At 38.8% G+C, this 18890-nt stretch overlaps 1 protein-coding gene across 1 annotated transcript in view; it reads left to right on the top strand.

Moving 5' to 3' along the window:
- Prex2 (phosphatidylinositol-3,4,5-trisphosphate-dependent Rac exchange factor 2) overlaps positions 1–18890 on the top strand; it is a 319598-nt gene that overhangs the window by 178499 nt on the left and 122209 nt on the right. The window contains 6 exon segments of the mRNA NM_001393795.1: positions 8735–8914; positions 10965–11059; positions 11669–11751; positions 12395–12485; positions 13293–13421; positions 17586–17627. Coding sequence (NP_001380724.1) covers positions 8735–8914; positions 10965–11059; positions 11669–11751; positions 12395–12485; positions 13293–13421; positions 17586–17627 — 620 coding nt within the window.

The raw sequence follows: 18890 nt of genomic DNA, 5'->3' as shown, positions 1-18890 counted from the left end.
GGGTTATAGTGCTGTTTAAATTTCTGTCTTATCTTGATTTAACTTTGCTAAGTGGTACCTATCAAGATAATTATACATTCTTTTAGATTTTTCAATTTGGAGGAGTACAGATTTTTAAAGAATGTCCTTATGATTCTTTGAAGTTCTTGTTGTCTATTGTTATATCTCCCTTTTTATTTCTAATTTTGTTAATTTGGTTGGTCTCTCTCCTCCTTTTTGTTAAATTGGATAAGGTCTGTCACTCTTACTAATTTTTTTTCAAAGAAACAACTATTTGTTTCATGGATTTTTAGTATAGCTTTGTTTATTTGTTTCTATTTTATTGGTTTCTAACCATAGTTTATTCCTTGTCATGTACTTCTTTTGAGTGTGATTTCTTTTCTTCTAAATTTTGTTCTTTCAGATATTCTCTTGTTAGTATACGATCTCTCTACTTTTCTCCACTTTATTTTTATTTCTTATTTTTTTAATGTAAACTCTTAGTTCTATAGACTTGCACCTTAGAACTGTCTTCACTGTCTCTCTTAGTTTTATGTATTTTGTTTTTTGTTTGTTTGTTTGTTTTCATTCATTTCTGGAGGGAATTTAATTCTTTTCTTAATTTCTGTCTGGACCCATTTTAATTCAGAAAAGAGTTGTTTAGTTTCTGTTAATTTATAAGCTTTTTCCTCCTTCTGTAGTTGTTGATATCTAGCTTTAATCCATAGTCAGATAAGATGCAGGGGTGTTATTTCAATTTTTGTATATTTGTTGAGAATTGTGTTGTGTCCAAGTATGTGGTCAATTTTGGAGACAGTTCCTTGAGATTCAGAGAAGTAGGTATATTCTATTGTGTTTGAGTTAAATTTTCTGTAAATATCCATTAGTTTCATTTGTTACATGTCAGATAGGCCCAGCCTTCACTGTTTTTTCTGGATGACCCGTCTATTGATGAGCATAGAGTGTGGAAGCCTTCCAAGACCAGTGTGTGAGAGATCAGTATGGGACTTAAGTTGTGCTAGTCTTTATTTTACCAATTTGGGTGCCCTTGTGTTTGATGCACAGATGTTAAGAATTGCAATATCCTCTTAATGGATTTTTCCCTTTGATAAGTATATAGTGCTCTCCCCTGTCTCTTTCGATTAATTTTCAAGTCTATTTTGTCGAATATTAAATTGGCTACCCCAGCTTGCTTTTTAGGGCCATTTGTTTGGAAAATCTTTTTCCCAACCCTTTCTTCTGAGGTAATGTCAATCCTTGATGTTACAGTGTGTTTTTTTGAGTACAGCAGAATAATGAATCCTGTTTCTTTATCCATTCTGTTAGTTTCTCTCTTTTTATTGGGGAATTGAGACCATTTGATTCTGAGAGCTATCAGTGAGCAGTGTTTATTGTTTCCTGTTACTTTTTTTGGTGATGGTATTGATGGTGGCCTGTGTGCATGTGTGTGTGCATGTGTATGCATTGTGTGTGTGTGTGTGTGTGTGTGTGTGTGTGTGTGTGTGTGCTTTTTTGATTTCACTCTTCTGGGATTATGTATTCCCAGTGTTTTCTTGGATGTAGTTAGACATATATAACTTAAATTTGACTTGATTATGGAATCTCTTGTTTTCTTCATCTATAGTGAATAATAGTTTTGCTGGGTATAGTTGTCTGGACTGGCATCTGTGGACTCAGTGTCTGTGGTACATCTGTCCAGGCTCTTCTGGCCTTTAGGGTTTCCATTGAGAAGTCAAGGTATAATTATAATATGTCTGCCCTTACATGTTGTCTGGTCTTTTTCTCTTGTAGCCTTTAATATTTTTTGTACATTTAGTATTTAGATTATTATGTACCAATGGCACTTACATTCTGGACCCAGTTGATTTGGTGTTCTGTATGCTTCTTTTACCTGGTTAGGCATCTCTTTCATTAGGTTAGGGAAATTTTCATCGATGGTTTCTTCTTTTAAATTTTGTTTCTTTGATCTAGATTTCTCTTTCTTTTTCCTTTTCCATTATTCTTGGGTTTTTTTTTCATAGTGTACCAGGTTTCCTATATGTTTTAGGCCATGAGCTTTTTAGAATTAATATATCTATACAGGCTGTTCTAAGGTCTTTTTTTTCCCTCATGTTTCAGCTGTGTTAGAATATTCAGGACCTGCTGTGGTAGTGTTTCTGAAATCTAGCGGAGACATCTTGTCCTCGCTATTATTGATCCTGTATTTATTCTGGCGTCCAGGCATGTGGGAAGTAGAAGATTGTAATTCTGGGTGCTGACATCTGGCTTTCTCTTTGTTGGATGGGTGTTTATTCCCTTTGTTTCTGTTTTCTCTCTGGTTCTTAGGAGAGTATGATGCTTGTATTTTGCCTGGAAGGAAACTCTACTGCGGTCCTGATAGACATGTATACTAGGGCTTCTAGGTAAAACTTGTTTCTGAATATCAGAAGTGGGCATTTAGTAAATAGGCTGGGTATTGGGGAAAGGATGTTCTACCAGGAACTGCTTATTTAATACCCTTGGAATGGAGGAAGAGTGAGGAGCAACCACATCAGACTGAGGTCTGCTGCAGAGCTGGAGATGAGGCTGTGGGATTGGGTATGGAGGAAGAGAGGGGAGAGGTGAGCATTTCCTGTTAACACACCTACTTCCCTGGCCAGAGTAGCCTGTGGGTTCCCAGGGAGTCCCTGCTGGAGCTGGGAGCTGGGATAAAGCAATGAGATGGTCAAAGGAGAATGGCAGGTAGGGGAAGATCTGTGAAAGTGACTAGATATGGAGTGGGTGAGGCTGCTGCAACGTTAAGGATCATGCTGGGGATTAGATATGGAACAAAAGAGGATGGGGTGGAGATCTCTGCTCAGCCTACCGCTTCCCTGGCTGGAGTACACGTAAATATATTTTGGGGGAGAGGGCATGAATTAAGGCATTGCTTCACTTGTTTTTTGATTCTTATATTTAAGGAACTAGTTTTAGCAATGGCTAGGTTTCAGTGAACTGAAACTAATTAAAATGATACATTTTCAATTGAAAGCCCCCGATTTTGTAATTGTGAAAAACTTTACTGAGTTCTCTGTGCTGAAAGAGCAACAAAAAATACACAATAGCTGGAGAAGGAAATTTGGTCTTCTTCATGAGCACCATGTAATTTAATTCTAAATATAAACATTTTCCACATAATTTTATCTGCAGCATGATCTCTTTAAAATAATACAGTTGTCCAAATGCCTGGGTTCCCTGTTGTCCTTAGTATTCAGAGATGCTGCAATGAGCTCCACCAGTTCTTTCAAAGGCTTGTTAGCAGACCGTTTTCTCACGGTGTAATTATCATTGTTCGTCAGGGTGAAGCAGCAGATGCTGAGACAGCAATAGGGATATTGCCTCAGAAGCTTCTTTAGCCAGCCAGCCCTCCTAGAGTTATCCATTCCTATGAGGGACCTGTTACTGAGGTTGTCTTACTTCGATATCTTTGTACCTTATCTCTCCATGACTCCTAGAAATCAAATTTCTATCAGCACATAGACATTTTACTAAGTCTTTCTACCTAGTTTCAGATCCAGAGATGGAAACTAGGTAACTTTCCTTTACAGTAATATGATATAAGGGGATGTAGCCAGTTTGATGAAGGCTTGGTGGTTTCTGTTACACTCTGAGAAGCAGAATGGTTTTTTGCCTTTAAATAAGTCTTTGGAGTTAGTTACGTTTGGATATAAATGAGAGGAGTTTATAATAGAGAGCTTGCATATCGTCATTAGCATAGATTATGGGTGGTCCATGGTCAAGATGGGAATAATTCTTGTTTTGCAAGTAGCAGACACCCCAAGACTGAGTGAAGAGCTATACCTAGCAAGAAGTTAGTACTTAAGGACTTCCAATATTGATGGTGGAATTATGTTTGAACCCTTTTGCTGGTAAATGTACAACCAGAAGCATACCTTCCCCAAAACCATTCCATGTGCTTCTGCGGAGGGTGTACTGTGTTTTTATATGCACTGACATATTTCATTATTGCAGTTCTCTGTGGTAACTGGGTGAGAGGATTTCTCCAAATTACCTCTCATTTAAATCTTTCCAAGACTCATTTGTGATTTTCTACTGTTTCAGCCATTTTCACCTGTTCACTCACCAGGGGCTTCCCCTGACATCAAAGTGCTGGCCAACTTTGCAGTTCATGAAACTAGAATCCAAATATTACCTTCCTTTTTGTCTGACTTTTTTCTCCACTTTTAGTACCTCATTAGCATGTTAGTTATGCCTCAGAATATGTCCCTGACTGTCATGCTAGACTGAGTCACTGTCATACCCAATGAGGACTAGTGTCACCAGAGTGTTTCCTAGCTGAGCCTCTCTACAATACATCCTACATTCAGCAGATGCCAGAGATATTCAGTGTGGTGAATTTGCCTAGTGCCCTGCTAAAACCGTACAGAGCATTACATTGCAGTTAAACTACACTTGTCATATAGCATACAATGGAGATTGTACCCCTAACCCTCAACACATAACAAAATCTCAAGATTCTCTAATGACTTACACAAAATGATAAAGGATTTGTGTGCAACTTGTACTCTTCCCTTTATCAAATCGGCTGTAGATTCATTATGATGTTTAATATAAATAAGTACTTGTCATACCCTACTGCTCAAGAAATAACAGAGAAAGTGTTGTACACATGTAGTACAGGTAGGATTTTTTAAGGAATATATTTTTAATGTGTAGTTGTTGATTGAGTCCATGGATATGGATATAGAACAGGCAGACCCAGACAGCTAACTATAGAATCAAGTATGCCTTTCTAGCCTATAAGCTTTTTGATCACTCACTCCAAGTTCATTTCACTGAACTCCAGCTTTGATACATGTAGCATGTAATTTTAAGAAGCATGCTTGGTCTGGCTAGACTCTGGGACCAGCCAACTCTGGGACCAGCAGCCACCTGCCTGTTCCTCCTAGCCAACACCTCTCCCACAAATGCTGGCTTTGCCTTTCCAGAGCTCCGAGATCAATCTCTTGCCAGCCAACCACAGCCAACTCTGCCAGTGTCCTCCCAGTCTGTCTCATCAAACAGCCAGCTTGTACCCCCCACCCCCAAGAACGCCTCCAGTTCCTCAGTGCCCGTTCCTCTGCTGCCTGCTTTCTCTTCCAGCTCACCTTAACACAGTGAATGAAAAACACTAGCCACCTTTATATTTGAAAACTGACCAGATAATTCAAAGGCTGGGCAAAGAATTTCCTGCCCCGTCTTTCATTGCCTCCATAGGCTGCAGAGGCCTACCAATGCCCTGAGAAACCCTTCTTATCAACTTCTCATCCTGGTCCTCTCTCCTTCTCTTTCTGTCCTACCTAGAAAATCTCACCTCCATATCTTTCCCCAGTGATTAGCTTCTGCTCTCTTTTTTAGCCAACCAACAATTAGGGAAATAATTAGGAAAAGAATCAGGGAAACTCCCCCCTATAGCTATACACTTTCTACCCCTGAAAAATGACAACTGCAATCCTACCTGAGGGTGCTCTGCTTGTGGACCCTGCATCTGAGGGGGTCTATAAGGCCAGTCCATCACTTTGACTTTCAGGGTCAAGCTATGAAAGATCCATAGACATAGGAAGAAAGTAGCCTTTCTGCTCATGTCTGGTTTCCACTCAACCAGATCACGGTGTAGTATCTCCCACAAAGGGACACTAAAGATCTCGCAGATTTAAAAAAACAAGGGTTTCTTTGCTCGTTCTTCAAGTCTATGGTGAGCCACAAGGTCACTATTGTGCATTGTCTTTACTCAGAGGAGTAGCTTAGGTAAAGGTGCCTCTTTACCTAGAATGCTACTGATTGTTCTGCAAGAGAAAGGAATGAGCTGGTTTTACTTAGTCATATGGAATCTACTGTAAGTAGTCATACACCACATCGATCCCCATCATCTTACATAGCTATAGCAATCCTCATAGACATGTTTATCCTCAGAGAACTAGGAAAGTATCTCCTCTCACTTGAACGTGCACACCAGTGACCACCTAACCTTTCCAGTATGTAAAACCCATGCAGAGATGGTAAATATTGCCTATTTTGCAAAGTGTATGTGTGTAATAATGCATGTCTGTCACTGCAATACCCCCTGCTGAAGTAGAGTTAACACTTACTTACAGCGTGGACTTACATGATTACATTTAAGAGTAATGAATTGAACTTCAGTGAATTAACACCAGGCCATATTTACTGTGTGTACTATGAGAACTCAACAAATGCTAGATGTTATGATGATGATATTTTACAACACAGGCAGATGTGTGATAATATACACATATTCATCAATCAGTGTTTAACCAATCAGTGTTTAACCCAGAGGAAATGTTCTGGGAGTGGGATTCTGCAGAGAAATTAATTAATTGGACCTTTTGTGGATAGCTGCATGTTCTCGATGGGTGAAAGCAAAGGGAATATTTTTTGCCTACACACAAACATATATACGCTTTATTGTTGCTTCTCACGATCTCGGAATGTTATGCCTGTGATTTTTCCTATCGTTTGTTTTATTTGTAAGCTTAAACACTTATTCCCATAGGGTCAGAGCAAGCACATTGCAATTGTTTAAAATGTGAATATAATTCTTATTACTGTGAGAAAACTACTCATGCTCAGGCCCATGACTTCTAATTTAAAATACCCACAAGCCCAGAAGGCTCCCTACGAGATGAGAACTCCTGCATGCCTTTCTTGCTTGGTATGCAGAGTTCATCTGTCTCTGCAGTAGGTGCTTGGGTAATTGGAGTTAGTCTAATGTTTTCATCTTTGGAGTGGGGGAAGGAGTAAGCAAATGTACAGTCTGTCTTACAAGCAAGCATCTTTTTCAATAGAGAAACTCTAAAATTAATTCATCCCTTTGGGTTCAAAGAGCATTTTGAGCAATGCAAGGCGTTCTCCAGTTTTCACTGGTGTCTAATGACTCTAAAATGCCACATGTTATTCAAGCATCAGCTTACAATGAGAAGTTTCCCTTCCAAACTATGAAATCGTGGGTCTCAGTTGAATCCAGCGGGCCATGCACGTGATGCATAAGCAAGCGCTCACTGTAGAGCCGCACCGAAGCCCGGCATCTTTTCTTCTATTTATTTTCTAGAAGTTTGTGTTTGCCCCCATCTGAGGAACTACAAAGCTTGCTGTTTGTGGCCTCCTGCTGGTGAAACTGACATTCCAATGAAGCAGAGGCTTTAGTTCAATACTACATTCACAATACCATGAGCACAACATTGTTTTAATCAGTGAAATCTCTTTCTCTAGGTTTACTCAATGCACAGCATTGGATTTGTTGTCTAATATAAAATATATACGAGAGGTGTGGGCATTGTTGACCTGAAATTCCAAAAAAGAATGTTTGCATTACCACAAACAAATTAATATACACATAGCGTGCAATTGGTTGGAACTGAGTGTCATAGGCATTTTATAAATGTTACTGTGATTATTGGCTAGAGAAATCATTTATAGGCTGTTATTTCAGGTGTATTTTAATCCATCTTGCAAGTTTGTAGCATGCTGTTTGATAATAAACTCCAATTTGAATTTTGCCGAATTTTGATGTGTCTAACAGAAGCATGACCTAGTCAGACTTCTAGCCTTAACATCACAGTTGGCTTTTACTCAGGGCATTATACCCTCAAGCGGAACTGGAGGAGTCTTTGTTGTGCCAATTCGTGCATTTCATACTGGCTGGATTGAGAATGCAAGTGGCCCTGCCTCCTCTTGGCCTCATAGGGAATGCTTTCCTGCTTAGAATCTTTAAGTCAATGTGTCCAGAACACCTGCCTATTGTAACAGAAACTGATGATGTGGATTCTCCCTATTGAATAGGTAATGATGCAGACAGGCTTCAGAGAATATCTTTAATTTTACGTTAAGAGGATGAGCCAGTGAGGCTATTAAAGCCTGGTTAATGGTTGCAATTAGTAGTTTCTTGCATGAATTTTCCTGTGGAGGCAGGAACTAGTTAGTGTCTGAACTCCCAATATGGCACCAATGCCAGGCCAAAGAATTGGTTCTACTCAAGTCTATCTTGGTAAAAGAATGGTTGTATTTGTTGCTTATGGGGAAATATGCATGAAAGTTGCTTATAGGAGCAGGGATGACTCATGGCTGCATCAGGGAAAGGCCAGTCCTAGCATGGCGTGATGCCTAAAAAGAGCTGCATCCTTAGAATTACCAAAACAACTTGAAAGCAGCTCCATTGAAGGCTCATCTCTCTTCAGCCATCCATTGCTGGATTTAGAGCCTTTACTGAGGACTTGTGAATTGTTAGGTTTTAAGACCTTCCTGAACCTTGTAAGTTTCCTTAACCTGCTGAGCCTTATGAGCCTATTTCAATTTAGAGGAAATAGCTAAACTGTAATGCTAGTGGTACTAATGCAAGAGGAAATAGCTAACAAATATTATATACCAGAATGTTGCTCCCTTTTTATTCCCATTGCAACCATGAAAGCTAGTTACTTCTTATTCCCATCATCTAACTATCAGTGACCCACCATAATCGTTTCAGATAACAAAGCTGGTGGGGAAGGGCATACCAGGCTTTGAACCAGGATCAGGCTGATCGTGTGCTGTTCTGTTATTTCTGAGTACTGAACAGTAAATCTGAGCTTCCTACGATGCATTTTATACACAGATAGTATTTGACATGTATCACAGAAGCCTTCTGGAAATATTTGTAAGCTATCACATTTAGCAAATAAAAGACTTATCTGTTTTGTCTAGTTTCAAAACATGCACTTATGTTCTAAAAAATGTCACATTGCAGCCTTCTGTCTTCAATAACATATTCTCCTAAATTGGAGCGTAAGACAACAGAGTATGTGATACCAACGGACAGCGACAATGAAAAGGGAGAGAGAAATAGCAAACGTGTCTGTTTTAATGTAGCAGGAGATGAACAAGAGGATTCAGGTCATGATACAGTCAGCAACAGAGACTCTTACAGGTAAGCTGGTTCTCAATCTCATTTCATCAACAAACTCAAGTGAGAATACATATTTTTCTCAAAGACTTAAAAACTGTTAATGGTTGATTTTTATCAAAATAACCACCCATTTAAGAAGAACAACACTGTTCTCATTAACAATCCAGATTATTTAGAGAAAGCATTTCTCCTTCTAGCAGTGTAAACCTATTGTGGAGAGAGATGCCCTTATAGGCTGTGTAACTGTGTAATAGCAATTGCTAAAAATGTCTTTCTGGTCATAGTTCATTAGCTAGTAAATAGCTAATAGTCCTTTTCACCGTTTCCCTTTTCTTTTTCTGTATTGCACTTTCATGTCCAGCTTTGTGTTTGACTCCTCTCTGGGCTCTTCTTGTAGTAGTTAGCCGGGTAGTGCAAGCTACCACTGACTGCTGACTGGAACACCTGAGGACTGGGAAGGAAGGAGATGCTCCAGGCATGCATCCTTACCATGTAAATTGTCATCTTTCCTCTGTGTTTCCTTGTGTGACCTCCCATTATAGACCCCTTCTTAGAGAACATAGTCATACTGGATTGAAACCCATCCTGATGACTGTGCAGGACTATGTCCTTCAGTCTGGTCCCATTTTGATGTACTAATTATTAGATGTTAACTTCATCATTTCAGGTAAAACAGTCTGTTCAGTACCCCTCCCTGCTCAGTGGCTCTTAGGAGTTCCACCTCTGAGAGTGCTTTGTTCTTTAAAACCTCGTCTCCAGAATTTTCACTGAACATTTTTACAGCTAGTCACATGAACTATGTGTGCAGCTTCCTGTCCCTGGTTTCATTCATGTTAGTTAGAGGGAAAATGTTCAGTCTTGTTCACAGTGTTTTAAAATGGAAAAATCATATAAGTAATAATTAGATCAAAATTATTCTCATCACATAGTGTTATCTCATATTCATAATTGATAGTCTTTGAAATGCATAGTTTTAGCATTTTAGAATTTAAAATACTCTGCCACAGCAACCAGGAGTGATAGCATTCTGGTAGCCCCATTTAACACATCAGGAAGGAGAGGACCACGGAGTTATCTTCCTTAATCAGTCTGCTGTTCTAAATTTTTCTTTTTTCCAAAGAGGATTTTGACAATGACATCAAAGTTGATTATTCCTGGAAATGTATTTATGAATCAAACACTGATACTATTTCATTTACTTCTAGCTTCTGAAGGTACCACCATGCTTCATAATAGGAATCTGTAGTTTCTCTTCACTGGGAAATGATGTTTCTAAAAATACTTTGTACCTCATATCCTAGTTACCAGATAATTAAAATTACCCTCACAGTCTTCCTCTGGACTATGATAGAAAATTGAAATAAGAATTTAAAATCAAGTCCATTTTCCTTATTAAAAGGGGTTAAAAAATTCTCCTGCACTGTTTCTAAAATCCAAATTATTTTCATATCCAGCAGCATTGAAAACATTCTTTGTGTAGACATTCGTCATTTCTAGTGCTTTCCAGTGCTGTGTTTTCTGTGGAGACAGATGAGGTTTCTACTCTGGGGAGCTCCAGGTATCCCCAGTAAGTTATTCTTTAAACTAGTAGATAGGGTTGAAAGAGAAAAGTCATAAAACAGACTTTGTCTTTGTCAGAAACTTATCTAACCACTGTTATTAAATAGATAATGGAGAATCTCAGGTGGGCTGCCTCTTGGTTTTACAACCAGACAGTTTTAAAAACTCACTCAGGAATCAATTACATAGCAAGAAAATTTGAAAAGTTTGGATTTGAAAGAGTGCTTCTGAAAACTGAGATAAATTGAGTTGGACAGGTCTCTTTCTCATAACGTTATATGGAACACACTAATAAATGTGTCTGTGGCACAGGTTTATGTGATAAGAAATAGCAGGAGGAAGTGGGCATTCTTTCATTAGCACACACAGCAATGACTTTCACTATGACATTCAATCCCGCATCCCTCTGCTCTGCTCATGTATGGCCCTTACTACCCTCTCTTGCTATAACAGTGGGATACCAACCTGGGCGAGCATGTTCTTAAAGCAACATAAGGCTCTTTTTTTGCAGTGACTGCAACAGCAACAGGAATTCCATTGCCTCCTTCACGAGTATCTGCAGCAGCCAGTGCAGTTCCTACTTTCACAGTGATGAGATGGACTCAGGTGCGTGGGGTCGACAGCCATGGTCTTTGATGTTAGTAACATCCAAGATGCCTGTACGATGGGGATTAATTTCTTGATTCCACATGTATTTTCAATTTTATTAGCCATTCTCCATGGCCACCCATATTGCCTTGTGACTGAAAAAGTGAGTTTCCAAATCCCAGATATAAGAACAGCACATTGAAAAGTGTTATTTAACATATGGCTTCTGATCTTCCTGTTCATTGTGAAAGGTTCTAAGAACACTGGAAATCAGTTTTAGCAGAAACACTGGGCATGGATGCTTGAGAAGAGGTGTGAGAAGACATTCCAGCCTAAGGATGATTTTTAGAAGGCACAGATGCCTGAGAACCTTACATTAAGTCAGCGGGGAGAGGGGCGTCAGAAAAACACAGGTTGATACTCTGCTCCCTGTGATGGGCATTGCCTTGGTTATTTCAGAACCAAGCTCCAACTTGATCCAACTGACTTTTCTGCTCCATGAAACCAGATACCATTTTTCCTGATGTGGGATAAGAGCTCATTTTGAATTGCTTGTATGTTATCAAGTATGAGACTATTTCAATGTGTTAAAAATGGGATGGGGGTTTTGGCTTATTTTTCACATAGGTGATGAGCTTCCAACCAGCATCCGGATATCTCATGATAAACAGGACAAGATCCACACTTGCCTGGAGCAGCTCTTCATCCAGGTATCATGGGACAGTGGGGGTCTTGTTTACAAATTAAAAGGTAGAAATCTTTCAGACGCAAAGAGCTTGGAAGGCGAATATAAATGTCTCCGTCTGTCTCTTCGTGTTTGCTTTAAAAGAGGCATTCTTACAAGTAACCTAAAGGAAGCTACGGGAGATGGCGTCTTGACTATTTGTGGGTTTCCTGAATGTTTCCTGGCTTCTTGCTTAGTGTTGGTTCTAGTTTTGAAAACTGCACAGTTGTCTTAACTTTCATGTTAGGAGTTTGCTTTTGAAAAATGTTCCATAATCATAATTAAAAGTTAGAGTATTGAAGGTTTGGGCACTTTGAAAATAATTCTGTGTTTTTTAAAAGTAAGTTCTAAGCTTTCACTTTCCTTGGTGAAGTAAATTTTTATTTGGTAACTGTTTATCGATTTATAAATGACTAGGAAGAACTGGAAATATTTAAGTGAGAAGATGAATTCATTTTGACATTTTGTTTAAAGATAAGCTTCACTAGCATTGTGGGTTTTCAGAACCACTTATTTAAGAAAAATATTTTATAAGATATATTCACATATGTGTATATATTTATTATCATTTATTCATTTATATCATGGATTGTGGATTAATATAATACTTGGAAATCTACCCTCAATAGATGGATTCAATAACCAACCTCTTGAAAGGACGAGCTGTTGTAAGGGCCTTTGAGCAAACCAAGTATCTCACACCAGGTCGAGGATTACAAGGTAGGTCTGTGAACCCCCAGTGAACTAGACTGGTGGGGGGAGGGCGGCAATGGGGGGAGGGTTGGGAGGGGAACACCCATAAGGAAGGGGAGGGGGGAGGGGGATGTTTGCCCGGATACCAGGAAAGGGAATAACACTTGAAATGTATATAAGAAATACTCAAGTTAATAAAAAAAAATATCAAAAAAAAACAAGGTAGGTCTGACATAAATGTCAGATGATTACATGAAATATGCAACATAGTCATGAAGCAAAATCATAACATCAGAAGAAAATAATTCCTGTTTTTGTTCCATAATTCTCTATTTCTGTTTCGATCGTTTGTGAAAGATATTAAAAATCACTGTATTATCGTTTATAAACTTTTTATGTTTTTTTGAGTGTTTAAAACACTTGATTCTTCTAGATCAAAACCGGAAAGGCATGAATTAAAGACACAGAAGACTTAAGGTTTTTTTGCAGAGGAGTATGGTGCAGCTGGTCATATCCCATGCAGGGGAAGGGGCTCATGAGTGTAGAACTGGCAAGTGGACTTCAACACAGCAGTGCAGGCTTCACACATCTCTGGTTCAGCATTCACAATAGAGCTTCTGCCTATATTTGCTTCCTGGCTGGACTATCTATAAGAAAATAATATTGAGCTTTGGTTTTTAGAGTTAGCACACTTTCTGATGTGACTTCACTAAAGAAATTATGAATGCTATTCTAGACTAGTAAAATTGGCAAAAGCAAGCAAATTCTGAAGACAGTGTCCTTGACTGAGAATCCTCCGTTCACAATACTGAGAGCCTTTCCATGTCTGATTAGAATTCCAACAGGAAATGGAGGCAAAGCTGAGTTGCCCCAGGAGGTTGCGGCTCCACCTCAAGCAGGATCCTTGGAATCTTCCCAGCGGTGTCCGGGCTCTTGCACAGAGCTTCAGAAAATATGTTGAAGGTCAGTGGGGAAGGCAGGGCACATTGTGGTAAAGTGATACAGTGGTACCCTTGATCCTTGTTCTAAAGCAAATAAGAGGAACACAGTAGATGAGGGAGGAGGAGAGAGGGAAGGATTAGGCTTGAAGACACTGTGCACTGTATCATGGAGAGGATCCTGAAGGAACACAACATTGTGCATAGACAGATGAAACATCATGAGCTTCATAGTACGGAATTAGAAATAATCACAGAGAAAATGATAAGGAACGAACAAAAAGTACACAAAGCTTAAATTTTTATAGGAAGCCTAAAAAGTCTACTGTACAGCTATGTGGGAGTCTAATTAGCGTCACAGCTTCATCACTAGTTTTGAAAGTTTTGGCCTTGGCTGACGGTCGCTGGCTGCCATGACACATTTACATGGCATCCTGAAATTGTCACAACCTAAGTTAGAGATCAGGTCTGGAGCTGTGTTTTATTCTCACAGCTTTAAGACTACTACTGGACATGGTGGCGGAGAGCAGGGATACTGCTGAGCCTACTACCATGTGCAGGGTGGCTTCTCACGACACAGGATCATTTATCCCCAAATATTGACAGCACTGAATTTGAGAATTGTGCACAGCAAACATCATGCCCGTGCTTATAGTTTTATGTCCTAGTTCTTCATTTGATACTCAGCTGGAATAGATGGTATTAAGCAGCATTCTAGTCAGAGTCCAACTTTAGGGTAAATTAGGAAAAGTGTCCTATTTTCCCATCAAAGACCAGCTCCTCTCACCTGATAGAATCTGGGCAGGCAGCTCTGCTTCTTCATTTGGTGAGTGTTATCCTGAGATACTAAGTCTTCTGCATACAAATACACCCAAATATGGCAGGTTTGAACGTTGAGTGGAGTAGAGAGGACATTTGGATGGATGTGGATGGAGCAGGCCCCTAGAAAGTTAACAGATGTTTTATTCAATGATGAAATGTTTTGTTACTTGTGACTGGATTTCTTGGCTATATTTTAATTTTATGGCTTAATCTGTGGTTTCCTGGGACACTTATAACATCCCATGTGATGAAAATTCTAAATCAAGACTGCCCCGATTAATAAATATTTAAAAAATGAATGGGTTTTAAAGATACATTAGGGAATTGAAGCACATGCTTTAAGGAGGGGATGCCATATTTTCTTAAAATAGTTAACTCTCAGCAGCCTAATGAACTCAATAGTTATAAAATCATAGTTCTCACCATCTTTTGTGGTTTTGACCACAATAAAATAGATTTAAAACAGATTTAATAGCATTTGTATTTCAAATAAGCACAGTATTGATTATAAAAATACATATACTTCTGAAACTTTGTTTTGTTACTTAAAAAATGTATACATATATAATGTAGAAACAAACTTACTGAAAAAATACTTTTAAATCTTAAATTATTATCCCTAGTTGAATTTTTATATTCATTTTCCCTCAAGGCACACTTGGAAGTCATAGACTTAGTTAGATACTTAGTGATTGAGTTATCGTTTGCTTGTTCATTTGGTTGGTTGGTTGATTGATTGATTGATTGATTGATGTTGTGAACATTGGTACCACCCTTGGTCATGAGACTCAATAGCTAGTTTAGTCTGGCTGTATGTCCTAAGACTGTACAGGGCCTTTTGCAGACTTTAGTTCTATTTTCTAAGTGCATTTGATATGCACTTACAGTGGGTCAAACACCAATTGTCTTGTGTTAAATGACTCCTTAAAACACAATAAAAGCCAATTAATTTACCGTCCACTGCTACAGCCTGCTGCCTACTGGGCTGTTCCAGGGAGAGGGTAAGCTGCCATTATCTTCAAGACAGTTGTAATGTAGACTGTCCTCAGGTAACCTTCCCATCCATTACCACTTGCTTCAGTGTAATTTTCATCCTCCCTTTCAAACTGTTGGGAATGCTGTAATAGATGGAGCCTCATGGATACTAATAGGTAAAAATTTAACGTACTGATATAGGGCAACGAATGTGTGCCTTACATATGTAAGTCAACAGAGTGATTCCATTTACGTTCCCTGAGATCCAACTTATAAGTTATACCAAATATGGTATCAGAATAGCATGACACTGTGGCTTTTATTTAAGAATTGCTACATGCCATTCCAATGCTAGATGAGTGTTTACTTATCTGTACAAAGCCTACTGAACTGGGAGAGGGTGGAGAAGATAATCGATAGTAGCTAAGTCAAATGGTGATCATTTATTAAGATGTCACAAAAATGGTCTCCTGCTTAATCCTTCAGCTAAGCACAGTCTCCAGTTACCAGCTACATTGAAGTGCATTTGCTTAAATTGTGCTCAGTTTCTATTACATGATTTTTCCTAGGAAGATTACAAAAAATGCCCCATTACCCCAGATAGGGCAATGGTGAGTCAAAGAAAGATTCTATCTCGATTCAGTCTAATGAACCAATGAGTTTATTGGGGCTGCTTACAGGAGCATGGGTAGCTCACAGGAGCTGGCAAGGGCCATCACCAGGAAGCCCACTCCAGCATGTGTGGTAGATGGCTGTGTTCCCTGCACAGCTTGCAGGCAGCCAGGTCACTGAAGAGCCTCCTCTCCCCTAAGGGGTTTCCTGCTGACACAGTCAATGGGAGAGCCTTTGGGAGTCTTCTAATTTTCTGAGCTTTTGGAATCTGCTAAGTTTCTTGTGAATTTAATAAGCATTCTCCCTCTAAGAGGGAGTATTTCACATGCTCTGTAAGTGCTAATATTTTCTCCTTGTCCTTTCTTTTAAAAATGACATTCTTTTAAAATCTATTTTCTTCCCATAAAGCTACTTTTTCTTCTTTCTTTCTTTTCTTTGTTTCAATATCTTAAGGCCCAATTTTCATTCTCTATCCTGCATTCACAAGGCTAATAATTTTCTATTTGTGTCTTTGTGTTTTCTGATGTGTATACCCTAATACCAAGTGTTTCATTAATAGTTTATTCTTCTACCCTAGAGCCTTGTCACAGCGATTTTCTCTTCGATGACTCAAACTCATCAGTCTAATTTTAGAAGCTACTTTGCACTTGAACTTCATAATTGTAGCCCAGTCCTAGTGTCTTAGTGTTATGATAACAATCTCTACCTGCTAGATGACTGCATTATTTGCTACTCACTTTCTGATGCATTTCTTTGCTAGCATTATTTCCAAGGATGCTCTGTCTCCCTGCTGATCTAAGCATAAGTTTCTATGAAATGTTTTCTTGCTGTAAATCCTATATCAGCTTCAGTTAGTTTTAGGTTCTAGTCGTAGCACCCTTTCTGTATATACAGCACTTCAAAAAACTTCCGAGGACAATACGTGTATTTCCTGATCATTTTTCCTAAATAAGCCATTATAAAGATAAAGTAGATATCATCTATGAGTGAACTGGTACTGAAAGTATTTATTAAAATTTCTAATGCCACAAAGCTGGGTTATAGTAACTTGGTTCTCAGTTCAATATGCATTTCTACCTCTGATATCCTTTTGTTTTCTCAGTCTTGTTTGTAAACCTTAATGCGCTTTGAAGGGCTGTCTGATTCTTGATCAGTTAAACCACCCCATTCTTTAACACCTGTAAGCCTACATAGGCCAGGATGCCTTGTAACTTTCTTTTTTTCTTTTTTCATCCCACAATTTAGGTTACATAGAAGGAACTTGAGACTTTATAAAATTTTCCTAATGCGAGTGCGCTATTTTCTATTGGTAGCAGATGGCCACAGTGATAAGTATGACATTAATACATACTTGTCAAATATTTGTGATTGGCCTGTGTGGGATGGAATAGCAGAATATATCAATGTATATACATGGTGTTTTTGCTAATTATTTTAGTCACAGTAGCAAGTGTTATTTTTATGGCTTAGCCACACAACTTTTAATACATATATGTTAGGGGATAGTACACAGGCTAAGATAGCTAAAGATTACTGAGAGTTTGGCAAGGTTTGAATGGTGTTCTATTACTTTTGTAATTCATAGATGAAAGATGATTTAGCATTCTGAGAAGTTTGTTGGCGTTTATCTTCACAGACGGGCAACAGTAGAATGTCAAGTAAAGAGGATTTTGATTGCCTGATATAGTGAGACCATGGCAGCTTTTGCTGCCATGTAACAGTGCAGAGTGTATTTCAGAAACAGAGCCGACGATTAACAATGTGCTTTCTCTCCCTGCAGAGGTGAAGTGCCGCATACTTCTGGCTCTCCTTGAATACTCAGGTAATGTTTTCTCCTAGTTTTACTGGTGAAAGTATGTGGCTTGGGTCATAAAAGTTTTAAAATAGGAAATCAGTTCCTTCTACCACTTTAAGACACAAAGCGAGCCTTTGACACCTGCCTTCTTCAAAGTACTGGAAAGATGCTTTTTAAAATATATTTACATGTTTTAGTGAGAGCCAAAAAGCCTTTTCTCACTTTTCATCATACGTACATAAGAGAATACATATAAACACATATTAAAACAGTTTCATTAATAAAAGAAAGAGGACGTTGGGGATGAAAGAACAGGCAGGCAATGCCATACCTCAGGAAGCCAATGAAGGAGGAACATCACAAGGAGTCCATCCTGGGTTACACAGCAATATCTTCCCTCAGCAAAACAAGGGGAAGGGTATATGGGATTTATCATGAAGCCATCTAATTATAGTTTATGGTCAAAGATTTATATAAACATTTTATAGATCATTAGCATACTTCTAGCATGCATTTAGAAGGAGCTCAACATAATTAACAATGATGCCAAAGGACAATTAAACATTTAATCAAACTATCAATTACAAATGCTAAGTCATTAGCCTCTTCAAAGCAAGCACTGTTTCCTTTTAAATACCTAAGAGGTCAGCTGTCACAAGTGTCCCTCAAATATGTGTTGCATGTAAGAATGATGGCCTGAGAATGTAGCTGCACTGGTAGAGCTCAGCTAACAGTCAGAAAACCATTAGTTTTATCCATCGAGTGGCCCGATGGCACCTACACACCCCTAACCTTTGCACCCAGGAAGCGGGTGTTGTGGAAGTATGTAGGAGGTCAGCACTGTCTGCATAATGATACCTAGGAGCAGGTTCCAGTGCTACAGTACAGACGGGGCCTTTGCTGGATTGGGAGTGATTTTTTTTAATATTTAAGAGCTAGCTTCTTACCCAGTTACTAAGGTTGTCTTAAACTCCTCAGTTGAAGTGATCCCTCAGCTTCAACTATTTGAGTATCTGGCATCCCGCCACAACCATCTTGGGATTTTTCTTTGGATGGCAGGACTTACAAGTCCATGGCTTCAGGTAGAGGCTAACCTGTGAGAGCTTTAGAGCCTAGCACACTTGGAAGCTTTTGGGGATGAATGAGTTGGGTCAAAGAAAAGGGTTTTCTATTACTTGGCTGGCTGGTTCGTGCTTCTCTCCTTGATTAATAACAGTAATTATAACAAAATTCTCAATCTTTTTAATTTTTCTAAAGACATTTCATAGTTTTCCAGGAAATCTTACCGGG

The sequence above is a fragment of the Rattus norvegicus genome, chromosome 5 (genome assembly GCF_021556685.1).
Source record: "Rattus norvegicus strain SHRSP/BbbUtx chromosome 5, alternate assembly SHRSP_T2T, whole genome shotgun sequence".
NCBI classification, from domain to species: Eukaryota; Metazoa; Chordata; class Mammalia; order Rodentia; family Muridae; genus Rattus; species Rattus norvegicus.
This window is presented reverse-complemented; position numbering and strand designations above follow the sequence as displayed.